Consider the following 17,946-nt stretch of genomic DNA (forward strand, 5'->3'; position numbering starts at 1 on the left):
TCACCCTGTCTTCGAGAAGCTCCTGCACTCTATGCCTTCGTCCGCAGTCCTGTATGTCGATGGAACATATGGTACAGCTCTGCACCATGCGTGCCTCACTGGAAATCTCCAGGCAACTAAGCTTCTTGTGGAGTTTGGGGCTGATCCCAACACCAAGGCCGGGCCGTTTCAAACTCCTCTACAAGCGGCGGCCTACAATGGACACTCAGAAATGGCTCAACTGCTACTCGATCACGGTAGTCGGGTCAATGATATTGGAGGATACTTTGGTAATGCTCTCCAAGCTGCGTTATATGGCAAGCGAAAGGACATTACCTCGATTCTGAGAAGTCATGGGGCGAATATTCATTGCCATAGTGGCGTTCTCTGGGTGAAGGCTCAGAAAGAGTTCGTGAAAGGGCTGCTTCAAGAGCAAAAGGATCGCGATTACCTAGTGGTCTCTGGAACTATTTCCCATATACCCGCCAACAGGATTTTTCCCCTCCGCTGGGGAACCGACCTCGCATCCCCTCCAGGTCGACTCCGTTATCACCGTGTACTAGAGGAATTCAGACAGCTAGAACGCACGATTCGCGTCCTCACGGAAGGAGAAAAGACTCGATGGCAGGAGTTCCGAGTTCAATGGAACGAAAGCTCCGAGCTGATTCGGGAGATGGACTTGCCTGAAGTAATCGATTACGGCAGTCAGCATTTCAATGATCGACACGTATTCCGGGCCAGCGTGCGCCAGTTTGTTATAGTAGGGTCCCCGGCGTCTATTGCCCGTAATCTGCTGATCTAGAACTTCCAGGGCCCATCCATGAATAAGTGCCACATCCCAGGGGTTTTGGAACTTTCTGCCATCTGGCGAAGAACTTACCATTATGAAGACATAGCATTCGACGCTGGCAATCCCTATGCTCCACTTCTGGAGGCGCAACTGCTCCAGTTGTTTACGGATATGCTTTCTTGGTTGAAGCGTTTGCCGTTGCCACGCGACCGCTTACAGCAGAACGAAGACGTCTCGAAGCAGAAACGAGACGTCATCCTCAAACGCATTAAGGCCACTGAGGAGGCGGTGCACTACGAAGCCCACCGCGTGCGCCTATACAAACAAGAGAAAATGCTCCAAGAAATCCAACGCTCCCAGGCGGATCTCATCGAACACCTACAACACTCCACGGACCGGCGCATTGACGACTTGCATGCCGCGCTCATGGTCAAGATTGAGGAGGTCCCGAGCTCGCTCGCGAACGTCTTCTCCGAGACGATCCCGCGTAATATTGAAGCCCAAATTGATGCCGCAATGAAGAGCCTGAGGGACGAGATTCCGGGTATGGTCAGGAGGGAGATCAAGGATTGTCTCGACAAGAACGCAAGCTAGTCAGCGGGGAAATAACGAGCTTTGAAGTTGCGTTTCCGGTCATGCTCGACGAAAACTTGAGCATCAGAGTCTCGGTTGGCGAGGATGGAAGCTGTGGCATAGCACTATGTAACCTTATCCAATCAAGGCATGTCGTTGCGCGTGTAAAGCGGTGATTTTAGAAGTGAATGTGATGCTGGACGGACTGGCTGTTAAGGATGCGGAGTCAGTCGCTCCTCCCATCCATGAACCGGTGCCTCCTTCCTTTTTCTGGGATGCGCAGTGGAAATCATACCACCACAAATTTTCTTCCGTCTCTTTGCGTCGTGGAACACAGCATCTCACTTATCTGCACCACTCCGTTTCGAGGGCCCATCACTTTGTTGAGGGCGCTGAGGGTCTTCGGGCACGGGCATGGCGAGCCTACCAGAGGCGAGAGCGAGGTCGTGCTGTGGGACGGGTATGTATGCCGAGGACGACGAGAGGACGACTACCAGAAGAGTATGTCCATACGAGGCGACCTTGTCACTTGTGCCAAACCTGTGCGATGAAGTGCAGCGGCAATATCGGCGGTGCGATTCGCGCCTTCTGCAACGAGGCCGTCATGAGTGCACTTTACCCCTCTTGAGGTAACATGGCAAGTTGGGCTGGCTGCCTCCAGTGCCCACGTCCATCCACTTCTGATCTACTGAGAAAGGTGTCCAGTTTCGCTCTACTCATCTTCGCCCATCGGAATACGTCGGCAAACCCTCGAAGAACGATGCCCAGTTTCTTCAAGAGTCTTCGAGCGAAGAGCCCCGGGTTGGGTTCCTCTTCAGGCTCCGCGCCCTCTCGCTCATCTTCAGCAGCCGTTACGGAACTAGCTAACCCATCGACACTATCGGATGCGCTTCTATCGCCGCCAGCTCTCCCGGTCATCAATGTCCAGAATCCAGACACAGATGAGCCTGTGGTTGAGAAGATCGATCGTCCGAAACCGCCTGACCTGTGGAACCTGGCATTCGAACGCGCAGAGCTGGATGAACGCGACAGAGACATCCTGCTTCAGGCCTCCAAGGATCACTCGGAGACCTGGTCTCCCGTCAAGTTCGTTGAGCAGGTCAAGGAGCTCACTCGAGAGCGATCCAGGGAATGTGAGAGAAGCGGTTGGGTCGACAAAGCCAGCGGCAGGACTGCAGTCGCTCAGCAAGCGGAGGCAGTTCTTACTGCCGTGCTCGAGCTCAAGGAATTTGTGAGCGCTGGGCTGAAGTTTGATGTCTCTGGGTATGGTGCGACTGCCTGGTCCGTCGTCACCTTTGGTTTGCAGGTAAGATGTCCTCTATTCGAGGACGGTTTTTACCCAAGGCTGACGTGGCGTAGCTCGTTCAAAATGACCTAAATCGAACTCAAGCCCTGCTCGACGCTTCGGCTTACTTGGCGGATATCCTCGCACGTTATGGTAGCATTGAGGCTAATTACGGCGACCCCAACATCCAGGACTGGATGCACCTGCAAGAATGTATTATAGCTGTATATGCTAGCGTGTTGAAGTACGCTACAGAGGTGAAGGGCGCATGGGAGAGCGGCGTCAACAGTAAGTGTAAAGACGCTTCCAATGGATTGCGCACTAATGACTTGAAGGACGGATCGTTGCAAGCTTTCGTGCTTTAGTCGAAGAGCCACTCGAGAGGTTGAAGAGTGCTATTGCCGATCAAGACGCAGCGATCGAGCAGTGGTTGGGTTTAATTGCTCACCAATGTGAATGTTCTGCTCCGTCTTTTAGGTGTTAGCTAAACGTAACAGACAGGATGAAAGAGTCCGAAGCCATGAAGAACGAAATTCGAACTGTGTTAGATACGGTATCTCAAGTTTCGAACACCGTTGATAGGATTTGGCGAGTCACACTATGTTGGTACCTTGTCACTGGCTTACTCTGTTTTATGCTAACAGACAATGCAGCCCAGCATGAAGAGCGGATTCGTAACTGGTTCTATGAAGGCCAGCCGTCCAGACACGACACAATCCAAGCCGACTTCCGCAGATTCAAGGGCAATCTGGAAACTGGGCAATGGTTCCTGAATTCTCGAGAATTCAAGAGTTGGGAAAGATATCCGCAACAAACGTTATGGCTGCATGGGCCCGGTTGGTGTTGGCGTAACCAATGCAGGAAATACTCACTAACGGTTCCTAGGTGGATGTGGCAAGTCGTATCTCTGGTCCGCTTTTCTCGCTAGCCCTCTTACTAAATGGGACATGCTCACCCTCGCGCAGCGCGACAATTATCGACCACCTTAACAACACCTATCGCAGAGACTCCAGTAAGATCGCTATCTATTGCTTCTTCGAAAGCAGCAGCGCGAATATTCAAGATACAGAATCAACGTTACGCTCTCTCATCAAGCAACTTATTTTGGCCGATCATCCCGTTGTCGATTTTGTCCAGGAATTTATGGATGAGCATAGGAATTACCCACCTCACGTCAGCAAACTGGTGGCACTGATACATCGTATGATACAAGAGATGAGTCGAGATATTTTCCTTGTCCTGGATGGCTTAGATGAGTTAGGATCCACCCCACGTGGACGTGTGGAACGAGAGTTGCTGCTTCAATTTGTCAGAGAGCTAATCGCGTCCGGATACGGAAATCTCCATCTGCTCTTGTCCAGCAAACCCGAGGACGACATAAAGCTTGCAACCAAACCTACCACGGATAATGTTACGGCCATGGACGTTAGCGCTGGACTCCGAATAGACGTGGCAGATTTCGTAGTCTACAACATGGAGCATACCCCTTCTTTGAAGGGTATATCCAACGATATCTTGTGGAGTATAGTCACGGAAAACAGGGGATGGGAAATCGGTATCTCTAAGTCAGAGTGAGAGAGGGTTCTTTGTAATACGACTTTCTAAACTGACTTCTCCGCAGTTCGTTTCTCTGGGCCGCAGCGCGGTTCCGAGAGCTCGCTGAATGTCGCAACGCGACACAGATCGAAAAGGCTGTGCGAGCTATTCCGACAACGGTAGAAGGCATCTACACAAGCGCCTTAAAAAGGATTCCACAGCGCGATAGAAATATTGCCTGCGTCCTGTTCCAGATGTGCCACAGCGTCATTTGGTACAAGTTAACGGCTGAGCAAGCAATAGACTACGCAAATCTCAGAGAGCCTCATGAGATCCTCGACATCTGCACCAGAACCCTGGTCCAACTTGATTCACAGGGGCAGTTGCGCTTCGTTCACCCTAGCGTAGGACACTATCTCGGATCCGAGACGCTCCGTGCGATTCCTGACTTACAACAATTCCACCAATCCAAGGAGGTAGCCCTCGAAGGAGTCGCCAATAGATGCTTGGAGTACTTGGAGGAGGGCAAAAGAGGACCCTTTCTTCGGCTGTTGGGGTCTGTTTTTGTGCATGTGTCCGTCAAACCTGAGCATGGGATGTGCCATAATAAGGAGCATCCCGTCTACAAGAGAGCTCTCGACGTCATATGCTCGCTTGGGACACGTTCGTTATTTTATTCACCTCGCGGGGGCTTGGGCTTGGATGAGGACGCGGAGCGACGCGTTCAGACACTGGACATATTGATCCAGCGGGGAATGTTTCACCTAGCATTGAACGTGCTAGAGCGCTCCGAGTCTGCGCAGTTGTCCCGCGATGATTTGAGCACAATCCTCCCGCGGGCTATGTCCCGGCGAGATGAAGCGCTGGTTGTCAAGCTTCTGGAAATGGGCGCAGATCCCACGGCACAAGATGAAACCCTCGGCACCACGCTCTATGTGGCCTGCGCGCCCAGAGAATACGGTCTCTTCTGGAAAAAAGATATTCGCATGCTCAAGAGCCTCCTATCGCAGCACCCGGACCTGAACAAGGCCGGGGGAGTACTTGGGACACCTCTTCAGCGCGCTTCGTTCCATGGGGGAAAGGAAGTTGTTTCCCTCCTTCTTGAGGCGGGTGCAGATGTCAACACTCTTTGTGGCATTTTTGGAGATGCTCTGCAGGCAGCTTCAGCGACTGGTAGGGGAAAGGTTGTTGAAATACTGCTTGCCAACGGGGCTCAACTTAATGGACTTCGCGGGTGTTTCGGGAGCGCCCGCCTCGCCGCCAAAATGGGCTGTCACACCTCGATAGAGCGCTTGTTGACGTCGCAACACTTTGTCAACTCCGAACCCGGACAAGCCGGGCGTCTATGGCAAGAAGCCTTTGAGAGAGCAAATTCACCCTCGGGCCAACTTGAGTCGGATCAGGAGGTACCTCAGGAGATAAAGGACCACATCACAAGCGACATAGTCGAGGCCCCCTTTTTTGTACGTGAATATCTGTTCGAGTTAAGCTCGATGCAACGGTTCACTCTTCTGGTCCACCATTTGGCAACTCCGCTTCCGGCTATCCAATCGGCTCTGAAGGCCCATTCAGAAGTGGTTGAGTCTGGGCTCATGGAGCTGATAGAGGATGGGTTCAACCGAGGTAGAGAGTTCCAATGGGATGGGAAACCTCGCTTCGAAGAATGCCACACTACTCACGCTCCTTGGAAGCACTTTTTTCGAGCCGGAGTCCACGCTTATTTTATTGAAGTAAAGTGTACGCCTCTTGCTCCGTCAACTTGTACTGATTTCTTTTTGTAGCTCAAAGTGTTCGATTCGCCCGCGGCTGGCTTTTTATCGCGTCTCATGACCATTTGGCGTCGAGTTGAGGCATACGAACAATACTTTTTCCAGGCGGAGGAAGAAAACGACCGCTGTGCGTTGTCATTACGGGTCGCAGTTGTGGGTATCTATCAGGGCCTGCTTGAGGCTTTATCGCGTGTTTACGTTTCCCGATGGCGTTACGCCAGTTTCCGGACTATGTTACAACTATGGAAGGCCGAGAGCATGCTCGACGATCAGTCTGCCTTCGAGCAGCGCCGAAAGAAGTTGAAGGGGCTGGAAGAGGAGGCGCATGCTGAGGTGGACCGGTATCTGCAGCGCAAGCAGGTCGCCACCCTCGAGAAGATGAGACAAGAACGAGTGAGCACGGCGGCCAAGCTTGAAGAAACTGTCAACAGGATGGAGGCTACGGAGAGCAGGGTTATCGCGAGCCTTGGAGAGATTCAAGCTGCACTTTACGAGAGGTTGCCTCCGGCTCAGCCTCGCCAGGAAGAGGACGTGAAGGTCGGCAACGGCACCTGAGGAAGAAGTCCGGTCGGAGCGGTTTCAGAAATCCTGCGCCTTCACTATGGGCTGCAGTCCTGAACGAAGGTACAACTGGAGGAGATGGCGCTATGTAACCTTATCCAAGCAAGGCGTGCGGTTGCACGTGTAAAACGGTGATTTTCAGGTACCAAACGTGACGGTGCCACCATTGCGACCCTCTCGACTTGATTGCGCGACCAAACGCACATCCATAGCGCGTGAGTGACGAGACCTGTCTGTTTCCAAAGGGGACGCCAAGCCGTGAATGACAGGTGTCGCGAAGTAAGATGATCCATTGCGGCACCGAATCCCAGAACCGGCTACATAGATCCAATTATAGGCACGTTCACGGTATTGCTATAGATGCTGCCGTCGGTAGAAGAGGTCTCGTGCGTCGTCTAAACCAGCGTTCTCGAAGAATCCGACCCCCTCTTGGATGCATAGTGCGGCTTGGCAGGTTCAATCGAGGCACATTTGAAGGCAAGCGAAGGGGTGTTCTCCAGGCGCGAGCGCAGCATTAGGTCCTGGGCGCAATATGGAAGAAGTTGATGTGAGGATGCGCAAAGAGGACACGGCATTCGCAAAGTGGAGTACCTGGTAGATTTGGGGCGACACGTGACGTGATCGCTTATTCATGGCATTCTTTGCCAGCCGAGGCCGGCCGGGGCTCCAAGCATTTCTCCTTCCCCTTCTCATCTCTCGCCGCCGCGCATCATGCGATAGATAGCCGTCAGCAGCTTTCATTGCGATACGCAGCAGCGCATGAAGTCACAGCCACCGGCGGCGGGCAGTTCCATGTAAAAGCAACAGGCACCTCCTTGATTCAGCCGCGGCGTGGTGGGGTCATCCGCTGGCCGCACGAATCTGTCGTTTAATATGCATAAAACACCAGCCCCAATCAGCTCCGGGGCGTCCCCGTCAGCGTCGCACGGCGGCCAGTGTTTGGACCTGCAGCGAGGCGATCGCCCGCCCTTGCGCGCTGATCCCGGCCTGCACACGGCAGCGCTAGAGGCGGCGTGCGGCTGTCTGGGGTAGCTCCTCCTGCAACGAGCGAGCTTGTTTATCTTTGATTCACAGGGCCCGGAAGTATATCATGGCCGCTGGGCCCCCGCTGGGCCCGTCTGCACCGTCTCTGTCTCTGCACTGCGAAGCGTGAAGAGGTTGACGCGGCACGCGGCAAGTCGGCGAAACAATTGGACGCCTTTTCTCACTTTTCGAGTCCACTCCTTCTATCACTTCTCTTCTCTTCGTCACCTCTGCTTCGCGCTGTGCCAATTGACTCTCTGCGACGATGAGGTACTCCCTTTTCGCGGGCCTGTTGGCTCTCGCCGGCGTCAATTGCAGGTCCACGTCACACGTCGAGGGCGAGATCGTCGAGAACATCGGCCCCGTGCCCCAGGGCTGGAAGGAGGTTGGAGCGCCTGCTCAGGATCGCAAGCTGCATTTCCGCATTGCGGTGCACTCGGTGAGTATAACGATTCAATTGTTCCTAGTTGCACTCTTCGGTGTATGACGTGATCTTCCCCCGCTTGTTTCGAAACTTCGCCCTGTGGCTTCATTCGTTGGCTGCCGGCTAATCCTCTGCAGCCCAATCATGATCTCCTCGAGCAGACGCTCATGGAGATCTCGACTCCGAGCCATCCGCGATATGGAAAGCACCTGAAGCGCGAGGAACTCAAGGAGCTCATCAAGCCGCGAGCAGAGTCCACGGATGCGGTTCTCAACTGGCTGAAGGAAGCAGGTGTCCCATCAGACGATATCGTGGATGATGGCGAGTGGATCAACTTCGTCGCCCTCGTGTCCACTGCCGAGGAGATGATGGACACCACCTTCAAGACCTACCAGAGCCTCGTCCGCCAGGACATCAAGAAGATCCGCACCCTTCACTACTCGGTTCCCAAGGTCGTCCGGGAGCACATCGACATGATCCAGCCCACCACTCGTTTTGGCCAGATTCGTCCGCAGATCAGCCATATTATCGACAAGGAGGAGGTCCCATTTACGACTGCGGCTGCCGTCAATGCGACTTGCAACACGACCACCACTCCTGACTGTCTCAAGGCCTTGTACAACTTTGGTGACTACAAGCCAGGAAACGCCTCCGTGCTCATTGGCGTTACGGGGTATCTCGAGCAGTATGCGCGGTTCAAGGATTTTGCCAGCTTCGCGACCCAATTCGCTCCCTGGGCTGTGGGCAGCAACTTTACGTGGACTTCTGTTGACGGTATGTACGATAGTGCTATTGAGCATTCGGCGACTAACGCAGCTTGCAGGCGGCCAGCTGGATCAGCGCGCTACCAATGACAGCGTGGAAGCAAACTTGGATGTGCAGTACACCCTGGGCCTCACTGCACCCGCCGTCAAGACGAACTTCTACAGCACTCCTAACCGCGGGCCGCTTGTTCCGGATCTGGACCAGCCTTCCGAGGATGACAATCAGAACGAGCCGTACCTCGAGTTCTTCACCTACCTCGTCGGTCTGCCGGACGAGCAACTGCCACAGGTCCTAACCACCTCGTACGGAGAGGACGAACAAAGTGTGCCGGCTGAATACAACAAGAAGGTCTGCGACATCATCGGCCAGCTCGGTACCCGCGGTGTATCGGTCATCTTCTCCAGCGGTGACACCGGTGTCGGCTCTGCGTGCCAGACCAACGACGGCAAGAACACGACGCGCTTCCTGCCCATCTTCCCGGCCGCATGCCCGTACGTTACTTCCGTCGGCGGCACGACCCAGGTGGAGCCCGAAATTGCAGTCTCATTCTCCTCCGGCGGTTTCTCCGACCTCTATGACCGCCCCTCGTACCAGGACGCCGCCGTCTCCGGATACCTCACGAAGCTCGGCAGCCAATGGGAGGGCCTCTACAACCCGAACGGTCGCGGCTTTCCCGACGTTGCCGCACAGGGCACAGGGTACCGGGTCGTGGACAAGGGCGTACAGATCCGCGTCGGTGGCACGAGTGCCTCCGCGCCCACTTTCGCCTCCGTGATCGCGCTGCTCAACAACGCTCGTCTCTCCGGCGGCAAGCCATCAATGGGCTTCCTCAACCCGTGGCTGTATAGCCAGGGCGCTGCTGGCCTCAACGACATCGTCGGCGGCGGCTCGACGGGCTGCACGGGCAGGAGCATCTACTCCGGCCTCAAGGCGCCGTACGTCCCGTACGCGTCGTGGAACGCGACAGAGGGCTGGGATCCCGTGACCGGCCTCGGCACGCCCGACTTCGGCAAGCTGCTCAAGATCTCGGAGGCGGGGACGTATGGCCGCCGACGCGGTATGAGGGGGCAGTACTAGTCTAGGCTTGCGACATCGTCGCGGTTTCCTTTCTTCTTCGTGTATATACAACCGCGTGGATCTGGGCATGCTCTGAGATCCAGTGAGGTAGATTTCAAATGTCTAATTCAATTGATTGACGGGCTGTTTCGGCTGGAAAGTCTGGCGTGACTGTGATGCCGCGATGCTTGCTGTGACGGTGTTTACTGTTTAGTGTCGCATAAACGCCACATCGTTTCTTCTTTCCACGCCACAGCCGGACACGCCGTTGCGGCTTGATTAGCGTCCGCAGTCCGTCTGCGATAAACGGCGCGCTACGCCTCAATCTCTTTCTCCTCGACACTCATCCATCTATCAACGCCAAACCAAACGCTCCCCCCCATCAATAGTCTACTTCGCACTTCGCGCGCTCCGAACGCAATGCACTCTACTCTACGCGCCGCGCCACCACGCGACGCGAAATCTCGTGCCGTCGTCGAATCACCACGCTAGGTGCGCAGCTGCCGCTTGCGGCTTAGCTCCTCGTGCGGGCTTTAGCTTTCCATCCAAGGTGCCTGGGTAGCTTATCTGCGGCAAGCACCGCGGCTCGGCCGCTAGCGCGCGGGCTTGTTTGGAATTGGCAGCTCGGGGGAAGGCTGCGGAGGCTTTTGTGTTGGGGGGTCGCCTGTCGGGGACGGGAGAGTGGTGGGAGGGGAAGGTGGGAGGAAGAGGGAAGAGGGAAGGTCGGTTTTGGTGGCTTACTATACAAGCGGGCGGCTCGGGCTTGGAAGGTGGGGTTGGGTTGCTGTGCCTGGATGATGGGCAGGGGCGCGTTGTCTTCATGCTCGATGATGGAATTCTGCCCTGATCCCCGTCCTTGCTCTCATCCCCCCAGCTCCACTCCTAAGCTTCAGCTCCAGCGCTTTCCAACTCGAAGAGCCGCACGCAGAATACATACTGTCTTCCGTACAGTACAGTCAAGAAATACGAAAGATGCGAGCAGGATGACCCGGCGGCTGGCAGGCCGCGGGGCGAAGTCGTCGTACGGCCTGCCTAATCTAGCACCCTATTTGACCCCCGGCCCTATCGCTCATCTTCGTCAATCACGGCAGCGCCCACGACAGGCCCAGCCGGCGGAAGGTTAAATATATATGGCGTCGTGCGCGGCCCCGGGCTGTGACGTCGCTCTCTTCTCGTCTCTTCTGCCTGCCTTCGACGATCTGCTTGCGGTGCGCTGCGGTTGCTTGCGCTGTATTTCTTGGACCTGCGCCTGTGTAGGATTGTGCATTGGATAGCGTACAAGAAAATGCAATTGCTATCGTTCCTAGCCCTCACGGGTCTCGCTGGCACCGCCGTCGCGAGGAGCGCGCGGTATGCGAAGAAGGGCCTCGAGCTTCCTCGGCCGCGCTATGGGTATCCGGAGCGCGCGGGTACGCTCGAGAAACGCGCGGCGGAGCCGTTGATTGCGCAGAATAACATGACTGCGAGTAAGTCTAGTGTGCGATGCATTGTCGTCGTCGGAGCCATTGGAGCTGGCTGGAACGGTGTTGACTAGAGTCGTAGAGTACGTCGTGAACGGCACCGCGGGCGCGATTCCTGAAGTCAACTTCGATATTGGAGAGAGCTATGCAGGGCTCATGCCGATTAGCGATAAGGCGAATGAGACGGATCAGTTGTACTTTTGGTTCTTTCCCAGTGCGAATCCGGATGCGGGGGATGAGATTACGATTTGGTTGAATGGGGTGAGTGGACTGCGGACAAGCTCCCTCTCTCTCTGTGAATAGCTATACTAAGCTTGGGTAGGGTCCTGGTTGCTCATCCCTCGAAGGCTTTCTGCAGGAAAACGGCCCTATTTCCTGGCAGTATGGGACACCGCATCCCGTTTACAATCCGTGGAACTGGGCCAATCTTACCAACATGGTGTGGGTGGAGCAGCCGGTTGGCACCGGCTTCTCTCAAGGCACCCCGACGGCGACGAGCACCGAGGAGGCGGCGCAGCAGTTCCTGGGCTTCTGGAAGAACTTCTTGGATACGTTTGGTTTGACTAACAGGAAGGTGTATATTGCGGGCGAGTCGTATGCGGGCAAGTACATCCCGTACTTTGCGGATGCTATGCTGGAGAGGAATGATACGAGCCATTATGACGTGAAGGGCATCTTGATCTACGACCCGAGCGTTGCGTCGGATGCGCTTCTGGAGGACGGTGAGTGCAGCTCTGGATGCTATGTGGAGCGGGATCTGACAGCGATATAGTTCCCGCCGTCCCCTTCGTCGACCGCTGGGAAGGCCTCTTCAACTTCAACAAGACCTTCATGGCCGATATCCACGCGCGCGCCGACAAATGCGGCTACACCGACTACATCGACACCTACCTGACCTTCCCGCCGCCGAGCAAGCTGCCCGAGCCACCCAGCTCCGCGGCCGACGAAGGCTGCGCCATCTGGAACGACATCGTCAACGCCGTCTTCCTGACCAACCCTTGCTTCGATATCTACCAGGTCGCAACCACGTGTCCTCTGCTGTGGGACGTGCTCGGCTTCCCCGGCTCGTTTGGCTATCTTCCCCCGGGCGAGATGGTATACTTCAACCGCACCGAAGTCCAGAAAGCCATCAACGCGCCCGTAGGCGAATGGGAAGAATGCTCCAACGGCGTGCTCGACATCGACACCTCCGTCTCCTCGAGCTACTCGGTGCTCCCGCGCGTCATCGACGCGCTCGACCGCACAGTCGTCGTGCACGGCGATCTCGACTTCATCCTGCTCTACAACGGCACCCTCCTGACGATCCAGAACATGACGTGGGGCGGCATGCAGGGCTTCCAGGCCGCGCCCAGCGCCGACTTCTACGTCCCCTACCACGCCGACTACAGCCTGGAGAGCTTGAGCGCCGCCGGCGTCATGGGCATCACGCACACGGAGCGCAAGCTCACCTGGGTCCAGCAGGCGCTTAGCGGGCACATGGTGCCGCAGTATCAGCCGAGTAGTGGGTATCGGCAGTTGGAGTTTTTGCTCGGCAGGATTGAGAGCTTGACGAGTACGGTGCCGTTTACCACGATGCCGGAGGGGAATGCGACGAGTGTGAAGAGGGAGGTGGGTGTTGTGAGGGGGTTTGAGGAGCTGAGGAAGTGGTATTGAGGGGGAGGAGTAGGGAGCGTGTTGGTGGAGATGCGGGATGATGCGATGAAAACGAAGTAATGTTTATTCTTAGTCAGTACATACTTTTGAGATGGGTATTAGGAAGAGAAGAGTCGAAATAACCTCCGGCACCAAGGCGCCGTGGCTTTTCCCTACCAAGCCCCCAGTTTGGCAGCCAAGCACTGCCGCTTGCTCAGTCAGCACTCGCGCAATTGCCATCCCACTTCGCACCTCCGCCCTTCTCCCCGCACTCACACCTCATACATAACCCACCATGCCTCCCTCAACCCTCTCGTCCTCCCAAACCCCCAACCGCCCACCATGGGCTCCACCGCGGCAGAACCCACCACCCTACCGCTAACACGCGCCTCCGTCGTCGCCGCCCACGCCCTCATCAAGCCATACATCCACCTCACGCCCGTGCAAACCAACACCACGCTCTCCACCCTCGCATCGACGCCGCAATCTCCCGAAGCCCTCAAAGGCACCCCGTGGGAGGGCCAGCCGCCCGCGCGCCCGAAGATCAAACTCTTCTTCAAGTGCGAGAACTTCCAGCGCATCGGCGCATTCAAGGCGCGCGGCGCGTTCCACGCCGTGCGCCGGCTGGTCGAGAGGCAGGGGCTGGAGGAAGTGCGGCGGCGGGGCGTGGTGACGCATAGCAGCGGTACGCCCCCTCCCTTCCCCCAGCTCACATTCCTTCCTCCCAATCCGTCAACCCCGTCGCGTCGTGCGGAGTGCTAGACAGCAAGACCTAACACAGCGGCGGCACCCAGGAAACCACGCGCAAGCCCTCGCCCTCGCCGCTCAAACCTTCGCCATCCCCGCCCACATCGTCATGCCGGCCATCTCCACGCCCTCCAAGATCGCCGGCACCCGCGCCCACGGCGCGCGCATCTACTTCTCGGGCCCGACGGCGCCGGAGCGCGAGGCCGTCGTCGCAGACGTGCTGCGCGAGACGGGGGCCACGCTCGTCCCGCCGTACGACCATCCGGATGTTATCCTCGGGCAGGGCACTATGGCGCTGGAGTTTGCGGCGCAGGTGGACGAGCTGGTGGGCGGGCGGGCGGAGCTGGGTGTACATAGAGAAGGGGGGAGGGGCCTGGATGCGGTGATTACGCCGTGTGGGGGCGGGGGCATGCTGGCGGGGAATGCGGTTGCGCTGAGGGGCACGGGCGTGCGGGTGTTTGGCGCGGAGCCGAGTTTCCAGGGCGCGGACGATGCAAGGAGGGGCGTGGAGAGGGGCGAGCGCGTGCGGAGTGTGAGGAGCCTGACGATTGCGGATGGGCTGCGCACGCCGCTCGGAGAGTGGAATTGGGGGGTTGTGGCGGATGAGGAGTTTGTCGGGGGGCTGTATGCGGTGACGGAGCGGAATATTAGGGATGCGATGAGATTGGTGCTGGAGCGCGTGAAGTGCGTCGTCGAGCCCAGTGCGGTGGTGGGGCTGGCGGCTGTGCTGTTTAATGAGGAGTTTAGGGGGGTGGTGGAGAGGGAGGCGGGCGAGGAGGGGTGGAATGTTGGGGTGGTGTTTAGTGGGGGGAATACGACGGTGGAGGCTATTGCGCAGATCTTTAGGGAGGTGCCGGAGGAGAGGGCGGAGAGGCAGGAAGGTGTCGTCGGGATGGATGGGGAGAGGGTGGCTGAGAATGTTGCGGGATAGGCGGCAGCGCGTAAGAGTTGCAGTGGGGTATATGCCTACCTATCTATCTATCTATCACACCTTCTATACAGCGAGGGTCATAACCATCATCCATCTCGTCCATCTCTCATTCCTTACCCCCATCATCCTACCCTTCCTTCCCCTCCCCCGCCCCGGCAGCAACAGCCTCCTCCACCAACCCCCTCGCATCCACACTCTCGTCCCCCGCCTCCACCCTGCCCTCAAACCCCCCCTCCAACACCCCAATCAGCTCATCCAGCTGCCGCACCACCAGATCCGTATGCTGGTGCGCCGCAAGATGCCGGTTCGCATCGTTCACCAGCAGCACCGTCGCCGCGCCCGCGCGGAACCCCGCCGTCATGTCGTCGAGCGAGTCGCCCACCATGATCAGCGAGCCGCCGCCGCCGCCCTCGCGCATCCACGTCCGCGCTATGTGCAGGATGCCCGCCGGGTCGGGCTTTGGTGGGCGGAAGTCGCGTGTTATTATCGGGTTGAAGCGGGAGGAGGGCAGGAAGGTGGTGAGGAGGTGGTGGACGGGTGTGCTGCGGCGGGGGGGTTAATGGATGTTTTGTTTTCGTTGGTTTTGAGAAATGCATGGGTAGGGATGGGGATAGGGATAGCGGTAGGATTGGATAGGATTGGGATTGGAATGGGAGGAAGCCGTACTCAAAATTCCGCGTACAAATTCCCTTCTTGATTCCACGTGCGTCGAGGTAGTCCATGAGCTCGACGAGGCCGGCTTGCGGGCGTTGCTTCTTCATGGCGGCGCGCTCGATGGCGCGGACGGCTTCTTGGGCGGCTTCTTGCTCCGCGGCGGGCAGCGAGTAGATGTGGTCGAGGATGTCGGTGGTTTTGGGGATGTTGAGGGCGGTGCTGGGGGGCGGGTTAGGTGGTGTGGAGATAGATATATAAGGGGGGAGAGAGGGAGTAAGGGGGGAAGGGAGGTAGCGTACCGCATCTCGGCGAACATGTAGTTTTGAGGCTGGCCTGGGGGGAGGGGTTAGTCGATTGATTGATCAAAATTTAAAAGGAATAGAAGGGCGGTAATAGATTCGAAGATGTGTGATATCGATGAACGCGTAGTCTGAGAGCGTGCACGTGAAAGTAACCCATAGAACAAACAGGCAATACTAGAAACCGGCCAGTCCAATCCTCCTAGGAGATACTCACACAGCGTCCCGTCGACATCAAACACAATCCCCTTCAACACCGGCCTGTCGTCGCCCTCAATTTGCCTCGCTGGATCCAGCGGGGCAAAGCGCCGAGGGCGCAGGGGTCGGTCGATCATCTTTGTGCTTCTTCGTGGGGATGTGCTTGAGCACCGAGCGCAGGTCCACGCGCGTGCCAAAGGGGATGGAGTACGGAGGGTGAGCTGCTTTATTGGTAGGATGGAGATGCGTGGCATGGCAGGGTAGTGGGAGATGTTTGTCGGAGTTGGGGTTGCTTTTTGGGGAAGTGGGTCCGGGGTGGTGGGTTTGGCGGGGTTGGTGCGTTTGGGCTGCCGTAGAGGGTAAAACTCTCTCGGACTTCACGTCGACCCTCGTTTGTTCGTTCTGTCTCTCTCCCGACTATACTTCGTCAATGGCGCCCTTCTCGCATCCTGTTACTGATGTCCTTACCTAGATCGCATCAACACCGAGCTAGGAGTTCTTTGTTCGGCCGCGGCGGCGAAGTCCTCGGCGTACACCGCTCTGTACGCTGAGCCCATCCGACTAAGCTAGCAGTAGGTATCGGACAAGAGAAGAAAAGTGGCATATGAGAACCCACAGAGAGACGTTTAGTTCAACGCCAAAGACTGACTTGAAGGCATACGGGCGATCGTCGTTCAGCCACATAGTGGTTTAGGTGACGCGTTGGTGCAACGAAGAGGAAGCCGTGAACGCCTTGCTAGATGGTTTCTCACGGATATGCTCGGTACGGTTTAACGATCGGGGTCTCGGCTTCGTTCTTTCGCGCCGTGTCGCGTGTCTTTCCCATTCCAGCCTATACACCAATGGGTTGTGGCAAGCGGATATTCCGAGAGCGTGGCAATCTGAACTCCCTTGATGGCTGAGGACGACGTACTCAGACTGCCGTATCTAATACACAGATGCTGGCAAGGGATATAAAAGGAAACCCCCTCCCGTCTAAGCTCTCCTTCCTCACCAGCTTCGTCTGCCTCTGTGATCCTCTTATCTTGTTCAGGGAACCCCTCTTTTAACGACCCTTCCGACCTCTACTATGCACTTTTCAACTATTTTCGCCATCGCTCTGGCCGGCTCGTCCAAGATAGTCCAAGCTATCATATACAATCAGCAGGTGGCGGACATGGTGCGTTTCTCCGATAGCAAGCATGCTTCCCAGAAATAACCATACGCAGTATGACGACCTCGGCAATACCGGCGTCGGTCCAATACCTCTCAACAGCAACGGAGGAATCAACTACAACAACTTCAAATACGTCACCGTGAACGGCACGCTCCCTCAGCTCACTGGCGTCCTTCCCCAGTCCGGCAGAAACGTCGCGCTCTTGTTAATGCCGGCGGTGGGCAGCTTCGCCGCGAGCGACCGCTGCTTCGTACTCGAACAATTTCACTTCGGCTGCACAACTACAAACGTCGAGCCTGCTGCGAACGTGCCTCTGCAATGTCGGCTGAGCGTCACTGCATACGGCGCTGATAATGGGGTTGTTGGCTCGCAGGAGTTTACCTTCACGCCAAACGGGCTTCTACGATCGACTATGGATCCGGCGAACGTCTCATTGCCACCTGCGCAGTTGGTACTGGTCGAAGCAACTATTTTGAATCTGCCCCCGAACTTGGGCTCCGCGCTCACGGCAGTCCTGTTCGACGACGTAACCTACACCCAGTATGTGGACAGCTTAAATTGCGGGTTTTAGGACGGTCCTGGACGCTAGAATCTGGTCCTGGATGGACTCCTTGGTGCACGGCGGATGATGAACACTATGAGATGCATGTCTTTGTTCCTTGTGGTAACCTTTCGCTTTCGCGCAATTCCATTGCGTTTGCGGCTTTACGAAAATGTTTTATTTGGCTTTCCTTTTCCTCGAAGCAATCAACAATACCAAGCTTGACTTCCTCGAAGCATTCAGCGCCGGTGTTTGTCACGGATAGTCAGCTGAAATGTTGAGGTTGTTGCTCTACCTTGACAGCCGGCACAAGGCCCACAAATTTGCCGTGGAAGGAAAGGTGGTCGACAAACATACGCGGTTTATCCTTCCTCGCAAGCGTTTCTCCCCAGATTCGCAAATGCTTGTTAGCAAATAGGCTGGGGTGGAGTTGCCCGTTCGACCACAGCACTTGCTCTTTCAAATTTCTCGCTCCGCTCACCTTCACCGTGACGGAAAGCCCGCTTAATTTCCTCGGCTTTCAGCAGCCTGAAAGTTTCCAGCTCACTTGCCCACTCTATCATTCAA

The 17,946-nt window shown here is 56.4% G+C and overlaps 5 protein-coding genes across 5 annotated transcripts; 4 read left to right on the forward strand and 1 right to left on the reverse strand.

The window, feature by feature from the left end:
- Positions 1–7,781: 7,781 nt before the first annotated feature.
- On the forward strand, positions 7,782–9,782 carry BU26DRAFT_531232 (tripeptidyl-peptidase-like protein; the record flags this gene model as incomplete). Its single annotated transcript, XM_033831011.1, has 3 exons — positions 7,782–7,955; positions 8,078–8,714; positions 8,764–9,782. 3 exons carry the CDS (start codon positions 7,782–7,784, stop codon positions 9,780–9,782), a joined length of 1,830 nt encoding a protein of 609 aa, XP_033684392.1.
- Positions 9,783–11,046: 1,264 nt separating this feature from the next.
- BU26DRAFT_457427 (carboxypeptidase cpdS precursor) lies at positions 11,047–13,016 on the forward strand (the record flags this gene model as incomplete). Its single annotated transcript, XM_033824943.1, has 4 exons — positions 11,047–11,236; positions 11,304–11,482; positions 11,544–11,943; positions 11,994–13,016. 4 exons carry the CDS (start codon positions 11,047–11,049, stop codon positions 12,872–12,874), a joined length of 1,650 nt encoding a protein of 549 aa, XP_033684393.1. The 3' UTR covers positions 12,875–13,016.
- Positions 13,017–13,177: 161 nt separating this feature from the next.
- Positions 13,178–14,531, forward strand: BU26DRAFT_484784 (tryptophan synthase beta subunit-like PLP-dependent enzyme; the record flags this gene model as incomplete). The annotated part of the gene is made up of 2 exons (XM_033825859.1): positions 13,178–13,538; positions 13,648–14,531. The coding sequence occupies exons 1-2, from the start codon at positions 13,196–13,198 to the stop codon at positions 14,529–14,531; spliced, it is 1,227 nt and encodes a 408-aa protein (XP_033684394.1). The 5' UTR covers positions 13,178–13,195.
- A 47-nt stretch (positions 14,532–14,578) lies between these two features.
- Positions 14,579–15,948, reverse strand: BU26DRAFT_540651 (HAD-like protein; the record flags this gene model as incomplete). The annotated part of the gene is made up of 5 exons (XM_033831560.1): positions 15,702–15,948; positions 15,485–15,518; positions 15,198–15,404; positions 14,711–15,073; positions 14,579–14,582 (listed from the first exon to the last, which is right to left on the reverse strand). Exons 1-5 carry the CDS (start codon positions 15,934–15,936, stop codon positions 14,579–14,581), a joined length of 843 nt encoding a protein of 280 aa, XP_033684395.1. The 5' UTR covers positions 15,937–15,948.
- A 720-nt stretch (positions 15,949–16,668) lies between these two features.
- BU26DRAFT_318047 (uncharacterized protein) lies at positions 16,669–17,681 on the forward strand. Its single transcript, XM_033822000.1, has 2 exons — positions 16,669–16,841; positions 16,891–17,681. The coding sequence occupies exons 1-2, from the start codon at positions 16,752–16,754 to the stop codon at positions 17,407–17,409; spliced, it is 609 nt and encodes a 202-aa protein (XP_033684396.1). The 5' UTR covers positions 16,669–16,751; the 3' UTR covers positions 17,410–17,681.
- The last annotated feature ends 265 nt before the right edge of the window (positions 17,682–17,946 follow it).

The sequence above is a fragment of the Trematosphaeria pertusa genome (assembly GCF_010094035.1).
Source record: "Trematosphaeria pertusa strain CBS 122368 unplaced genomic scaffold BU26scaffold_7, whole genome shotgun sequence".
Lineage (NCBI taxonomy): Eukaryota > Fungi > Ascomycota > Dothideomycetes > Pleosporales > Trematosphaeriaceae > Trematosphaeria > Trematosphaeria pertusa.

Excerpts from the sequence above, each read along its gene's own strand:
- BU26DRAFT_318047 (XM_033822000.1), top strand. The coding sequence starts at position 16,752 with ATGCACTTTTCAACTATTTTCGCCATCGCTCTGGCCGGCTCGTCCAAG. Across the intron at positions 16,842-16,890 it reads ATCAGCAGGTGGCGGACATG|TATGACGACCTCGGCAATAC; the intron begins GTGCGTTTCTCC and ends AACCATACGCAG.